A 16,840-nucleotide genomic window follows, 5' to 3' on the forward strand; every position below is an offset into this window, starting at 1 on the left:
TTTAGACAGACACATTAACACAAAGGGAATGGAGGGATATGGAGCATGTGAGCACAGATGGGATTAATTTCACCTGACAAGGTTGACACAGACACCGTGGGCCAAAGAGCCACCTCCTCTGTCATGCTGCACTGTTCGATGCTCTGTCAGTGGTGCTTAGGGTTAGGGATTCTCCTTTTATACTCTCAGATGCCCTCACATCCGGCATGTACGGATCATAAACACTGAGGGAGATTTATGACGAGAATGCCCTCCTCTGATTTTGTTCTCCTTCCTTTAATAGGTTGTTCTTTCCTCTCACCATAGTTTTGAAGGTAAATGAGCTGTTGAGGGCATACGGCTAAAGAACAATCCTTGTACGCAAGTATTGGCTCTATCACAGCTTGTTCATTTGTGTACTTGAAAATGCATCACATGCACCATGACAATGTGTCCTTTTGGAGAGGAGGGGGTGGTTGTGGTGAGGTGGTCACCATATTACAGGTTATAGGACAACATATCCTGGTGAACTGCCAGTAATAAATGAAACTGGGTTACAGTGATCCAGATAGCTCTAGACAATCTGATTGAAGCTATTAATCTGCCTCCTCATTTGCACTTATCCATTGAATGTTGAAGAGTGCATTTACCCTAAAATACCTCCTGTTAAATAGGTGGAACATTCAGTTTGACAGCAGGTTTCTCAGGAATGCCAAAGGAGCAACCCAGCACTGTTGAACTTGATAAGGAGCTTTCGAGCGTACATTTGAGAATGAAACTGATCTGTTTTCTGCTGCTGCTATTACCCCAGCTCAGCAGTAACCAATGTCGTCCTTCATTGACAGCTGCGTGTTATTTCCTGTCCCTTGCACAATTTACCTCCCACAGATAATCCAAGGCCAGTTTATGATATATGATATGACAGAATTAACACATTATTTCAGTTGGCTGAACACGCTCATCAATTCAAGATCTCACTGTTTGAGCGCGAGAGCCAGGAAACCATCCATATGCAATTCTGCAACATGCTTTACGCTGCTTATAATGTTGGAATAACGCTCTGGGTTTATGATTCTCCACCCTGGGAACAACTTGCTTAAACTACTCCACTGCAGAATGTTGCCAGAGTAAACAAGTGTTTCCTTTAGCTGGAAGGGCAGAAGAACTAATGAGGAACTGCCATGAAGCCACAGAGAGGGGAATAGATAGAGAAATAAAAAATTAATGATATACAGAATATAAACTGAACAAAAGCCAGCATATATTAGGGGATGAGTACTAATACACCAAATGTGTCATCAACAAGCAAACTGATATTGAAGTAGGGTGTCATAAAATATTAATGATGCTGGTTCCAGAATTATTAGTCTCTTGTTGATCAGGAAGAGATGAAATGCCATCATCTCTTACTAACTTTAAAATTATGGAAGATCTTGTGGTACCGTTACTTCCAAGGAACATTGAAACTAGAAGTCATGAGCCACAAAAAAGAACATTTCTAAGTAAACAATTTACGAAAGATTATGGAACAGGTGCTGATCAATGTGATAAATAGGGTTTCCCCTCAGGACATATATCAGAAACACTGCATACTCAGTGGCTGCAACATTGTAAATGACCCCTCCCATCTTTCATAAGAACCAGAACTATTGGGCTGGGTAACAGCTTCTTTGCCCAGGCTGTTAGACATCTTAACACCCTGCTGCCACCCAGCACACGGATACACACACTCTATTGCCAACACTCACCACCCCGCCCCCCACAACTCACAGACGCATTCTCATCCTGCACCAGTCACTTTTCATCTTTTATGCTGCTGTTTCATATGTTTATACGACTGTTTGTTTTATTATAATTATACTGTCTTAATAAATATGCACCTCGAACTTTATGTCAACTTGTCAACCTTCAGGCCAGGCCCACTCAGGGACTTGTGCTAATAGTATTTTGTGATTCTATATGCTTTGTGTGATTATATGTCCTGTGTTTTGCAACTTGTCCCTAGAGCAGGGGTCCCCAACCTTTTTTGCACTGCAGACTGGTTTAATATTGACAATATTCTTGCGGACCGACGACGGCGGCGGGGGTGGGGGGGGGGGTGGTGTTCAAGTAGGGTTGCCAACTTTCTCACTCTCAAATAAGGGACAAAAGTAGCAGTCAAATACGGGACACTTGTGTTTATCCTGAGAAAGACTACCAGGACCATGAAGCCTTGCGCAGACACCTGTGTGCGCATGTGTGACGTGCGCATGCGTGTACGTGCCAATTGTTTTTCTACGAATCGGTTTTGGCTTAATCTTCCCCATTCTGTTCAGTGAAACTACACTGTACATACATTATTTCTAATTTATATAGGCTGTGTATTTATCATATCATTCCTGCTTTTACTATATGTTAGTGTTATTTTAGGTTTTATGTGTTATTTGGTATAACTTGGTAGGTTATTTTTTGGATCTGGGAACACTCAAAAATTTTTCCCATATAAATTAAATGTAATTGTTTCATTTTACGCCATTTCGGCACAAAAGGTTTTATAGGAATGCTCTAACTTAGCGGGGGAAATACGGGACAAGGGTAGTCCCGTATGGGACAAACCAATTTAGCCCAATATACGGGATGTCCCAGCTAACACGGGACAGTTGGCAACCCTATGTTCAAGTCCAACAGTGCGTGACAGGGAATGAAGAAAGGTGCAGCTGACTTACATCATTTCTTCGCGGCCCAGTAGCACATGCTCAGTGGTTGGGGACCACTGCCCTAGAGGAACAATATTTCGTTTAGCTGTATACATGGGTATGGTTGATCAACAATAAATTTGAACTTGAACTTGATGCAGAAGCGGGTATCTGAAAACCCGCAAGGATGACTCTATGAAGAAATCAAGACATTTAGAAAATGTCATTATTCAGCGAATGCAGAAAACATGGAATGGAACTGTCTATCACAAAGAGTATTTGATAAAGATGGCATGGATGCATTCAAAGGGAGGCTAGATACATAAGTGAGGTTAACGGATGGTTAGGTTGAGAAAGGGGAAAGTGAGGTGAGCAGGAGGCTCAAGTGGAAGAAATTGAGCCTGGCATACACTTTTTAGGCTAGTTGGTTCATTTGGTTTCTATCATTGACTCTGAGACACATTAACACACTTTTATTCAGTAATATGGAATGTGTTCATAATAATTAATTTGGTCTGTTAATTATTCCTGACATTTTCAGCAGCACAAATAACAAGCTGTCATGCCAAAGGGTTTCAGCCTGAAACATCGACTGTACTTTTTTCCATTGGTGCTGCTTGGCCTGCTGAGTTCCTCCAGCATTTTATGTGTGTTGCTTGGATTTCCAGCATCCGCAGATTTTCTCTTGTTTAAGATGTCACTGTCCCTACTTTTACTTGGGAATCTCTCTCAAGGCATTTTTTTTTCCCATTCATGCTGAAGATTTTATTTACTCACTAATATGTACCTTTAAAGCCAGGACCTTTCATCTGTTTGGTGTGGTTAAGATCTACCAGTCATTGAGTTATATAGCACAGAAATGAGTTTTTTAACCCACCATGTCTACGTTGACCTTCTTGCCCATCTATAAGGCATAGAAGGTCCAAGTCCTCTCTGTCTTGCTTATTTAAATGCCTGTCTAATTGTCTCTTAAACACGGTGATTGTAATGACTCCCCCAATCTTTGTGTAAGTAAATTTTCCCTTCAAATCCCTTTTCAAAGTCCTTCCTCTAATCTTACATCCATGTTTTCTTGTTTCAATAACCCTACCAAGGTATAACAATTCTGATATTTTACCTTATCTATATTTTTTATCATTTGATATACTGTGATAAGACCCCTCACTCAAATTCACACCAGGGAAAACTATCCTAGCCAATTCAATCTCTCCCCATAACTTCAGTCCTTCCAATCATGCAACATCCTAGAGAATCTCCGCTGTGCTCTTTCCAGCACCACCAGATAGACCCTTCTTATAGTATGGTGACCAGAAATACACACAGTATTTCAAGTGCAATCAAACAAGTGTTTTGTACATTTGCAGAGGCAGTGCTTTGTGCAATTACAAAAAGAGTGTTTGTAAAATTGCAAAAATATATTCGAACCAAAATCCTGCATTGATACAAAAACCTTTTGCCTCGTGCATGCTGTTATTCTGAACTATGTTACGTAACTGGCAACAATGAATATCAATCAAGACAGGTTATATAAAAACAACTAAACATTTATTAAACATGGATAAACAATTAAAAAAGTGAAAACTTTAACCGGAAGTTAACCACTATGCGGCCGTTCAACAAATCGTCACTCGGTACTGGTTCTTAAAGCGATAAATGCGAAAACAGTTCTTAAAGCAGTAAAGTCAAATACAATTCTTAAAATGGTGAATTCAAAAGTCCAACAGATTTATACATTAAATTGGGAGAGACTTCTCTGGAGAAGGATTTCTTCATAGACGCGATTTTCCTGCTGGTTCTGTCCAAAAGGATTCACGATGAAGGAAATAAACGGCTTAAAACAACTATTTCTAGAGAGCACCTTGCATGAACTTCCTTGCTCTTTTGGCAGGAGTTATCTCGATGCAGGTCGCTACTTCTTCGACGAAGACTCAATAAGGTTGATCCTTTGTTAAACTGCTGAACGATACCAACTTCTTTTAATCCTTCTGGTCCTGTACTTCGATAAAGTCTTCACTCTCCAATACTACTGAAAAGGTACATCAACAAACCTGGCAGAAATTGCCAGTCCAGCTCTATTGTACCCTACAATAGAACGTAAAACTCCGTTGTAAAAATGAAACTGCGTCATAAAACAAATACGCAACGGAACGGAGACACTGACTAACGTTCTAGCTGGAAAACTAACTGCGTCACCAGAGGCGTCCCCTTTTATACCCGTGGTGAACATGTCATCACGTGACCTCACATCAGCGGGAAAATTACATCAGGTGACCTCCAAAAGACCATTACATCATTCTCACAAGAAAGTCACAAGATCTCCTTGAGGTATGTAACAACTGCCATAAGATTTCTAAGTAAGTAAGAACTGCAATCATTTTCTTCTTTGCTTATGAAGACACAGGAGGCCTTTCAGCCCAAAGGGCAATGTTGGTTGCCAAGGGACCCATCCCACATTTCCCATTTCGCTTCTCCATGTTACCTTATACTCTACCACTTATTTTCTCCCATACATGCCAATCAATTCCTCTTCCTGATAATTATTGCTGCTAAGCTACAGTATACTAAAGCATTATTTATAGTTGTGGTGGGAGGAGACTGGATCAGCCCGAGAAAACCCATGCAGTCACAGGAGAAACGTGTGACTCCATGAAGTCAACACCAGACAGAGGACAGGATAGAATCTGGATCCTGTGGGGCAGCAGGGTCAATTGTGGGGTCACCCTGTTACACCCCACCCAACCCCCGCACCCACCTACCCATCTCTGGCCACAGGAAGACCCCACAACAGCAATTCAAGTCAATCTGCTTCTGGTGTCAGCGAGAGGAGGATTGTCTTCAAGGAAACCATGCACAACCCCTGCTCTTCCACAGATAGTATGGAAAACTATACCCATTTCTGCTTGTAAGGTACCTTCCAAAGATTGGACTAGGCCAAATCCTTGAATTTGTACTGTACATTCTTCAATCTAAAACTAAGGATAGCTGAGTTGCACAAGGCCTGTCAGTATAATTAATGTGGAGTGCTGGTCAGCAATCGTGATCAGGCAACATGCCCTGAAGCTTAGAATGATCTCCAGAATTAATTCTGACAGCTTAAGGAGGCTTAGACAAGAAAAAAAAATCAATCCACTGTGAGTTAATGAGTACAATTGCTACAGCTGGGCCCCGGCAGATTCTTAAACCAGTGCTCCCAATCCTATCAGAGAATCAATGTACAAACAATTACTTTTCCAAGTGCTATAATGTCATTCTCAAGATCCAGTCTCCAGGGTGCTGTGATATGGTTCATATAGCTTTGATTCACTAATCTGCTGCTTTCTGTCGGGTGTTGCTGTGTAGGCCCTCACTCCCAGGCATACACTTTGCATAGCTCTTTGGCTCAGGTGAACTTCCCAGCCCCAGTTCCATCGCGTCGCCTTCTAGCTTATCATCACATTTTATTTATTTAGGGATATAGTACAGAACAAGCCCTTCTAACCCTTCGGGTTGCACTGACCACCTATTTAACCCTAGCTTAATCACAGAACAATTTACAATGACCATTTCACCCACTAACCAGTATGTCTTTGGAATGTGGGAGGAAACTAGAGCATCCGGAGAAAACCCATGCACTCATGGGAAAGACATACAAACTCCTTAAAGAAGACATCAAAATTGAACCCCAAACTCTGACACCCCAAGCTGTAATAGTGTCGCGCTATATACTATGCTACCATGGCGCCCCACGGATCATCTGTTTTGGAAACAGCATACATTCTGCGAGTGAAGAACAGTAATTTATAAACTTATTTATAAAGTGCCTATTCATCCCAATCCAATCTGAACCTGAAGTCATAAGCTCAACAAATATAGTTGGGTGATATGGGGATTGTGTTGGATAATCTAGCTCTAGAGTTGGATGTAATGAATCTAAGCTTGCTATACACATTCCCATTCAGATGACCATAGCACACTACTGGAGTGTATTTTTACATTCAGCAGAAAGTAAGAGGCATTTGCATAAAGAGCCATCATTGTGTAGCAGTGGACACTAAATTACACCAGACTGTTCTAGCTTGTTAGTTACTTCAAAATCAAAATAGCATTAACACAAATTGCTTGATTTGTGATGTCTTATTTCTCACTCCTTTCTGCAGGTAGAGAAGACTTAGTCTCAAGTCATAAGTCTTAGTCTAAAGACAGGGTCTTAAGTCTCAACTTAAGTAATATTAGGGGCTCTCCCTATCTTAGACTACATCGTGGTTGAATGTGCAGCTCCCTCCAGGGGAAGGAAGAGGTGCACCAGATGTGGGAAGGTCACATGGGACACAAGTTGATTTAAAAGAGGAAGGGGAAGAATTGAATAGTGGAAGGAAGATATATTTCTAAAGGCAATTCATTTTTTTGTCTTTGTCCCCATGTAGTCTGAGAGCCCCTGAATAATTTGGTAAATTGAAGGAGAAATCAAGATTGCAACAAATTAAAAAATTCAAGATACGAACAAAATATATTCACTTATAACAAATGCAGACAAAACTGGTGATATATTTAGAAAATCTGAAATTGGATTTTATCTTATTTATGCAGTTATTAATGTTTTTGTAGATGCAGTTTCTCTCTTAGTTGGCCTCATGTAGACTGAAAATAACCCACAATATTTTTTCCTACATACACATCCAGGGAGTTTTGATTTCCTGCTGTTTTTTTTTATCCAGTAGGTTTTAGGTGAGCTTCTTGCAAAATATCACCATCTACCACTAGTGCCATTTTTTCTTTTATGCTAATTTACTCAATGCACTATGGAGTATATTTACATGGAGCACTGTAGTATCCATCATCAAAGCCCTCCACCATCCAGGGCATGCCCAATTCTTGCTACTATGGGTTACAGGAGCCTTAGGTCCCGCACCACCAAGTTTAGGAATCATTTTTACCCTAAATCATCAAGCTCATGAACCAGTGGGGATAACTTCACCCACCACTGCTCTGTACTGAATCAATGACCTACAGACTCACTTTCAAGGACTCATTACAACTCTTGATCTCAGTATTACTTTGATTTGCACAGTCTGTCTTCTTTTGCATATTTTTTTTTGTCAATCCTTATCTGTTTATGTATAGCTTTTAGTAAAATTCTGTTGTATTTCTTTTTTCTTGTAAATGCCTGAAAGAAAATAGATCTCAAGGTAGTATTTGGAAACATATTAAGTACATTGAAAATAAATTTACTTTGAACTCTGACCTTTTTATAGGCATCAGTCACAACGAAGCTGCCAAAAACCTTGACAAATATTTACCCTTTCTAAAATTTTAAATGGGACACTCGGAAAAAGTAAAGCAAATCAATAATTCAAACGAGAACCATGAGCAATGCTGAAACCTCAGTTATAACAGCAAAGTAGGAGCCAAATTCTTTGATATGTTTGGAAGTAGATTGAGCTCTGCAAAAGTAAACTGATAGTTTGACTGAGAAACAGTGTCTACATCATATTTACTTTAAAAGAATCTCTGTGAATATTTTATTCATATAATACACTTCAGAACAACACACAAAACTCAAGATATTCCTGTATACTTGTGATGATAGAAGGTCGAATAATAATCGCCATTGTTTCAAATAACTCCACGCAAAGGAAAGTTCATTTGCTCATTGCCAGTTTATGAATGTCATCTTGCAAAATGGCTGACTTCTTCACTCTGGATCAAATTAATTGCTTCACTGCAAAATTAAGACAGTACTAATACTGAGCAGCCAATCAATGTAATATATAAATATTGTCCAATTAAAACATGAAGACAACTACAGCAATAATGTTCTGTCAAATATTAAATATCGATCAGAGCAGTGATAACAAATTAGCAGTCTTTTGTTACTAACTGAAGCTTGGATTTTAATAACTTCTGAAGAATTTGAAAAGCATACCAAGCAACAGTCCAAACAGAATATCATATTTCAGCATAAATATATTCGAGCTCTCTCACTTGGACACACAAAAGTCTGATTGGCTAATTTAGGTTGCCACTAAAAATAGCCGTCTTAATATCAGATGTCTTTCAGGTATCATCAGGGCACAGCTGGTTTTCAAACATGGGTGCCATTGTATGCAATTTATATTCGTAATATCCCACATTCCACATTGCCTTATAGTATAGGAGAAAGCTATTTGGTCCGCAGTGCAACCCAGTTCCACCACACCAATTCCCTGCAACCATTTACTTCGCATTGCCATCATCTTCTCCAGATTCTACCACTCACTTATGCACTAGATGCGACTCACCATGGCCAATGATAACACAATGAAACCCAACCAGAAATTCTTCAAGTGAGAGAGGAAACCAGAACACACAGAGGACACTTGTGGCCATATGGAGAGCATGCAAATTCTACACAAACAGTTCAAGGGGTCAGGGTTGAATCTGGGTTGCTAGATCTGTGAGGAAGCAACTTCAAATTTTATACTTGAGAGCACCTCATGAATTTCAATCTTATTGGTACACAGTACACATTATTGAGTTTTTTTTGATGGAAGTTAGTTTTTGAATAATATTCAATCAATGCTACATTTCACTGAGTTGAAATCGCATAGATGAAATATTACGATTTTCAGTAGGCATTATCGCAAACTCTGATGCAGAGAGAGGTGACAATGGGAAAGTAATTAATTTGTGCTTTCTTACATTCATCTTATTTAATCACTGATGCAGTTTGTTGAAGGAAAGTTAGTTTTACAGTTTTATGTGATAAGGATGTTCCATCATACACACTTGATGTGAAAAATCTTCACAATTTAAGCAGACTCATTCAAAGCCATGGATTATGCAAATGATCTCAGTGCAGTTGGCAGCTAAACATACATTTAGAGTGGTTGTATTAAGAAAGAGTTACTCAGTGTACCTGGCTAAGAGAATGCATATCAAAGTTTAAAGTAAGTTTACCATCCAAGTACAGCTATGTCACCATACACAATCCCTTGTGGGGATTCACAGTAAATACAAGAAACACAACAGAATCAATGGAAGACACCCCCAGCAGGACGGGCACACAATCAACATGCAAACTGTGCAAATACAAAAAGAAAAAAAATAATATCTAAGCAATGAATATCGAGAACACAAAATGAAGAGTCCTTGAAAGTGGATCCATTGGTTGTCAGAACAATTCAGTAAAGTTGAGTGGAGTCATACTTTATACTTTATTGTCGCCAAACAATTGCTACTAGAATGTACAATCATCACAGCGATATTTGATTCTGTGCTTCCCACTCCCTGGAGTACAAATCGATAGTAAACGTTAAAAATTTAAATTATAAATCATAAATAGAAAATAGAAAATGGAAAGTAAGGTAGTGCAAAAAAACCGAGAGGCAGGTCTGGATATTTGGAGGGTACGGCCCAGATCTGGGTCAGGATCCGTTCAGTAGTCTTATCACAGCTGGAAAGGAGCTGTTCCCAAATCTGGCCGTACGAGTCTTCAAGCTCCTGAGCCTTCTCCCAGAGGGAAAAGGGACGAAAAGTGTGTTGGCTGGGTGGGTCGTGTCCTTGATTATCCTGGCTGCACTGCTCCGACAGCGTGCGGTGTAAAGTGTGGTATCAAGATGATTAAAGGGTAATAACTGATCCCGAACCTGGTGGTGTGGGTCCTGAGGCTCCTGTACCTTCTCTCTGATGGCAACAGCAAGAAGAGAGCATAGCCTAGATGGTGGGGGGACCTGATGATGGAGATGCTTACCTGCCTCAGCACTGCATATAGATGTGCTCAGTGGAGGGAAAGCCTTTACCTGTGATGGACTGGGCTGTATTCACTACTTTTTGTAGGCTTTTCCATTTGAGGCAATGTTTCCATATCAGGCTGTAAAGCAGTTATAATACTCTTCAACATACATTATAGAAGTTGGTCAAGGTTGTAGATGACATACCAAATCATCACAAATTTCTAAGAAAGTAGAACCGCTGTCATGCTTTCTTTGTAATGCCGCTTGCATACTGGACTTAGGACAGATCCTCTGAAATAATAATACTGAAGAATTTGAAACGGCTGACCTTCTCCACCTCTGATTCCCTGATGAGAACTGGCTCAGGGACCTCTGGTTTCTTCCTGCTGAAGTCAATAATCATCTCCTTGGTCTTGCTGATATTGAATGAGATGTTGTTGTTGTGGAACCATTCAGCTAGATTTTAAATCTTCCTTCTATATGTATATTTCAGTATCTTTCTGTCCCGTGGAAATTACTAAGAAATATTGACACAAAATTCTCTGTAGATGCTGGGGTCAAAGCAATGATGCACAACGCGCTGGAGGAACTCAGCAGGTCGGGCAGCATCCGTGGAAAGGATCCTTCTTTATAGGGCCCCTGCCCCCTCCCTCTTCAGTCCTGACGAAGGGTCTCGGCCTGAAACGTTGACTGTTCATTAAGAAATTTTGGATCCTTAAGCAATTAATTCTCAATTATAGATTTTGAGGAAACCACACAAGAACCACCTGTATGTGTGGAATTTGAAGTTTTCTGGGGGTAAGGGGCTTTTACTGGGTGGTCTAATCTCCTTCCATCTCAAACACAAGCCAGTAGGTTCTTGGCTTCAGTAAGTTACCCCTTGGCATAGGCAAATGTTAGAAGAATCAAAAGGATGTTGATTTCCATGGGAAAGAACAAGTTACAAAGCTACAGGGAATTAAGAAGGGCAATGGGTTTGCTCTTTAGGGAACTGGTATGGAACTAATGGGCCCAATGGCTTTCATTTTCCAATGTGCTGTTGTAATGAGCAAGTCAAACTTCGGAAATGTCAAGCATCATTTGATATTAAAAATTGGTATATCATTGAAAAAGCCCAATAGTGTTACATTTGCTTCCACTTTGCTCTTATAATGAATTTTCTTCCAGAAGGATTTAAAGTTTCTTTCAAGTGAATTCTATAAAAAAGATCAAATAAACCATCAACCCTTGTGTTACATTATATTTACTGGGCCAGTTATCTTCCTTGCTGCAACAATTTCCTGTGTCAGCAACTCAGAACCCCAAAAGCTCCAAGCAACATTCTGTCATCTCTATCTTCACTTACTCCTATGCTTTTCAAAAATGTTCTACAGCTAAAAACATGAATGTCTGTCTTGAAAGATATCACAGCCACAATTTCAATCCCTTTAAATGTAAATAGTCATAAGCACATAAGAAACATGATCAGAAGTAATATTTGGTCTTAAATATTGATCTTTTATCCCAAGATAATGGCTGCTAATTCTAGGTCACACACTTGCAGATACGAAACTCTCTTCCCAGGAATTTTATAAACCTTCTCTTTAAGATGTGCATTAAAATAAGGTGACCAATCTGTTAGCAGTTCTCCACATGTGACATCACCTTGAATAGTTCAAGCAAGACTTATTCCTTATTTCAATAAAGACCACCATTCCATTTGCCTCACACATCAAAGTTGCTGGTGAACGCAGCAGGCCAGGCAGCATCTCTAGGAAGAGGTAACAGTCGACGTTTCGAGCCGAGACCCTTCGTCAGGATCTTCGTCCTGACAAAGGGTCTTGGCTCAAAACGTCGACTGTTACCTCTTCCTAGAGATGCTGCCTGGCTTGCTGCGTTCACCAGCAACTTTGATGTGTGTTGCTTGAATTTCCAGTATCTGCAGATTTCCTCGCGATTCCATTTGCCTTCTTTATTTCTGTGTTTACCCTTGGAAAGAAACTTCCTTATTCACCAAAACTCATAGTCCCTAAAGCCCAACTCTCTAATATTTGACCCTCCATTCATTAAGATATATTTACATTTGAAGAATAAATTTATACACATCTTTGGTGCTTTTAGTAAGACCACTACTTATCATGCCTGCTCCACTTGTAAAATCATTATTACTCCCTGCTTATAGACAAGGATTATGAGATAACGAATAGCTTGCTCATCATCACCGTCAGGACTACATTAAATACTATTTAGCCTTGTCATTATCTTCAACTCTGATCAGCACTGGCACTTCCCTGAAAAGCAAAGATAGCACACAGCATTTTTTTTCTAATGCAAACCATTTTGAAGGCTTCTCTCCCTAATTCCTCATTCTTCTAACAAGTCTGAGTGAGAGCTTGTGGACTTCCTTGTCGCTAAGGTACTAAGATGGAATCAGACCCAACTATCTTTGGCATTGCCTGAACTCTACACCAAAAATATCAGAAAGAAAAATGTTATCTGTACAACTCTGAGAAGTGTAGTTTAGCACCATATAATCTGCTTATTTAAAGATTCAGCTTTACGAGATCTAATTTGAAAATGTAGGTTAATTTGCGCTAGTTTTTCCAAGTTGAATGTAAGAGTTTTTAGAACATATATTCTGAACTCCTCTGCATAGTCATTAGAATTTATTTATCATATGAATTTTAAAACAATGGGAACAGAGACCAGTTTTAATCCCTGGTGTCCAATGAATATAATCTATTCAGTTCATTACTCTTCTTTGAAAGAAGAATTGTTGTAGTTTTATCCACCATTATATTATTTCCTATTATGTCCATCTGTCAGCTTGATTAAAAGTTGGCTTGTCAGTTTCTGTAATTAGAGGTTCCCAACACCAACTCATGGGTTTTAATCCAATTTTACTTGCAAATCATTCAAAGCAGCATAGGAGGGAAAATAAAGAGAAAGGGAAATAACCAAACAAACATGTTTAGAGGAAACCAGTCTCAGCACAACAAATCGCACTGCTGTCAGATTGTGTGGGCTATTATTTTAGTCTAAATGGCAGTGGTGTGAAAATTAGTTTAAATGCCACAGGCTCATGAATGTAATTGATTTTGATGGGGCAGCGTGATGATCATTAACATTCTACCTTTTCAGTGAAGCTAGGTAGTATGGAGCACAAGGCTCAGAAGAAGGTGGCGCAGCATGACCAGTTGTGCAAAGTGGTCCTCAATATTTATTTTTGGAGCCATTCAAAGGTTCCTGCATCATAGAAAATTCCTTATAAATATGCAGCTCCCCAGAGACTTCTGGGTCCCTATTCTACTGGTATTCACTGTGCTTGTTTAGGGATACACTTTAATTTGAGATCAAGTTCTTACCAAGCATGAAGAGGATCTCCACAAAGATGTCGCTCACACTGGGTGGGTTCCTTGAAGCAGCAGGATGATCATCTCTGCCGACACTGAAGCAGACGTTGTACGGAACAGTCACCGCAACATAAAATGTTGCCAAGAGGATCAACCAGTCCCATCCGGCTTTGAAAGTGCCATAATGGAGCAGAATAAACCTGGATTTCTGAATTGCTGCAACTTTATATTCTGGGAGTGCTGGCTTTTCTCCAAATACATTCTGTTTAGAACAAAGGAAAGAAAAAAATTGCTTTATGTACTGTTACAACTGTCTCCAAGATAATTTCCAAACATTCAAAATGCAGTAATGATACTGAAACTTAATTGGAATGGGAAGATCCCAAATGTGCACCAATCATAGATAAAGGCAAAACAAGGCTCAGGCCTACTCCGGCAGCTCCAAGAGTGCACCTGGGACACAGTCTGATTTGGGATACTGTTGGTTTCCTTCTATTGTTTGCACAATTTGTTGTTTTTTCCTTTTTCTCTCCCTCTCTCTCTTTCTCTGCACAGTGGTTTTCGGGTTTTTAAAAAAAAAATTGGATAAGTACCCGAGTTTCTTGCTTTGTGATTGCCTGTAAGCAGACACATTTCAAGGTGTATAATTTATACATTCTTTGACAATAAATGTGTTTGAATTCAAATGGTTAACAGGTAGGAGATATAAAACAGGGGCACGTGGAATAATCTTTGTAGGACACGATTTGCCAATGCTGTTACATGAGGACTGGTTTTTGGCCACAGATATTTAAACATTTATTAATGAAGGAAAAGAGCTTTGTATATCCAAATTTGTGGATGACTTTAAATAATGAGACAATGTAAATCTTGAAGATGGGACCAGTGCATTGTAAAGGTAATACAAGGATAGATTAAGTGAGTGGTCCAAATGATAGCAGAGACAAATTAATTTCCTCTTTAACACTGGTGAACTAGGAGCCATGTTGAAGCAAAATAATTAGCATTTCTTTAGATGCAAGTCACTAAAATTAAACATGTAGGACAATTGAATGTGTTTTCCTGTGCTAGCAATATTACAGAAATGATAGGTGAGTGTGACTTTGCATTAATAAGGTGATTGAGGAATGAAAAGGTGCCACTCTGATAGTGATAGGGTTCTTGCATTTTGCAGGGCAAATAATTTCCCATTCAGTGAAGTTGTTGAAATGTTACAAATTCATTTTAACTCAGGAATATCAAAAATCTTTGAGATTTATAAAGTTACCACAAGCAACCACAGGCCTTAAGAAACACTATGCATGTAACTCAATTACAGAATACAACTTCACAATATAGTTTGCCGCAAAATGAAGTGCTGATAGATTGACTTGCAGATGAGCACATTCAGTTAGGTCTCTTCCACATTCAGGACTCCACCTTTGACAGGGCATGCAAAGTCATTGCTGCCATGCCTGAATAATATGAATATATTTTTCTCTGTGAACACTGTACGTACGTATTTCAGCATTTTGCAAGCCTGAAGATAAGGTCATCATAATTGAATCACGTGGATGCAGAAAGACAGCTTTGGTGGCAACTCCTTCCACTGTCATCAGGACAATTGTTCAGCCCAACTGCATTCTTTATAGGCAATTTATTGTTTTAATTGTAAAACAGGATACCTAGCATCAGCCGGCAAAGCCAGGATAGCATAATAACTATAGGAGGTGACTGTCTACAGGTGTCAGGACAACAAGACAGTAAACCTCATTAATAATTATAGAAATGTACTCTAAGAAGTCACTGAAGTAATCGTAATTGCAATTCTGTTAATAGGTAGTGATATGATGTGATTTGCAGACAACTATGATAGTAACTGGACAAAATATTGAAACAGACACAGACACTGGTGTAGGACACATTTACAGAAGTTCAGCAAGAATGGATTAATGAGCAATGGCATGGTAATGTGTATGGATCAGGTGAAGCCCTAGAGATATAGGGACAGATTGTGTGACAGTTCTCCACAATGATCCCAAAGTTGAGCTACCATGAACCGTAGGTAATTGCACACACCTTATCTGTGCTTCAGGCAAAGTCTACCTGAAGGAACTCAAGCTTGACTAGAAGTGTTTAAATTTAGCACAGTATTCCCTGGTTCTTGATGTGGAATGCGCACTTGTTATTACAGCTTGGAGACAAATTTAAATTTGGCAAAATGCAAATGCAGCTGAGATTTGTTCACTATGTGATCAAGAAGTATGTAGATGAGATAACGAAACTGAAATGTCATGAGCTCTGGTGAAAAGGGACAGACTGGTGATGCCCATTATGGTGGTCCGCTTTTCGTACAAAACTGTTTATTATGGCGGCAATGCCAAGGTGACGAGATTAGCGGTAGATGACGAACCAGACTGGCATGTGGGGTTTTCAGATAGTACGGTATAGCAATAGGCCAACAATGTTGTGCTAAAATAATTAAATGCCTAACTAAACTAATCATTTCTGTCTCCAAGATGTGCATATTGCTCTATTGTCTGCACATTAATGCACTTATCATTCAAATATGCCCTTACTACCACCCCTGGTAGTACATTCCAGACACCCACCACTTTGTGTGTAAAAAAAACTGGGTCTTTGAACTTACCCCTCACGTCTTAAATGCAGGACCTCTGGTACTCAACATTTCAAAAATACAATCCATGAAAGACCAATTCCTTGCATTTGTCCTTATTTTTGTAATCAAGTCAAAATTCTGATTGCAACATTAACGGGGTGGGGGGGGGGGGGAGAAAGGCAGGGGCGGATTTGGGGAATAGGCAGTTGATGACAATTTTCCAGGTGAAGCTGCAGAAATTACAAGGCCACTTAGGCAGATAACATTTCAAAGCAAGTGCATGAAAATATTGTGTCGGCTTGGAACAACACAGATACAGCAAGGATGATGACATTTGACCTTTTCACTAGAGAATACCAGCAATACGTCAAATGAGGGTATCACAAAGCCATTCCCAACATTAAATCATAGGATTGCTGTATGTTCAAAATCTGGATATTAAGGCTGTGACTTTATTTACTGATCTGGAATGAATCACAGTTCAAAGTAAATTTATTATCAAAGTACTTACAATCCTGAGATTCGCTTTCTTGCGGGCATGCTCAGAAAATCCACGAAACACAA

At 39.5% G+C, this 16,840-nt stretch overlaps 1 protein-coding gene across 3 annotated transcripts in view; it reads right to left on the reverse strand.

Moving 5' to 3' along the window:
• The window catches only part of kcnh3 (potassium voltage-gated channel, subfamily H (eag-related), member 3), a 648,677-nt gene that overhangs the window by 247,260 nt on the left and 384,577 nt on the right, over positions 1–16,840 (reverse strand). For all 3 annotated transcript variants that reach the window (XM_063051908.1, XM_063051907.1, XM_063051906.1), the window contains exon 5: positions 13,690–13,939. In XM_063051908.1, coding sequence (XP_062907978.1) covers positions 13,690–13,939 — 250 coding nt within the window. The remainder of the gene's footprint in view (positions 1–13,689; positions 13,940–16,840) is intronic.

This window comes from Mobula hypostoma, chromosome 6 (genome assembly GCF_963921235.1).
Source record: "Mobula hypostoma chromosome 6, sMobHyp1.1, whole genome shotgun sequence".
Taxonomy (NCBI): Eukaryota; Metazoa; Chordata; class Chondrichthyes; order Myliobatiformes; family Myliobatidae; genus Mobula; species Mobula hypostoma.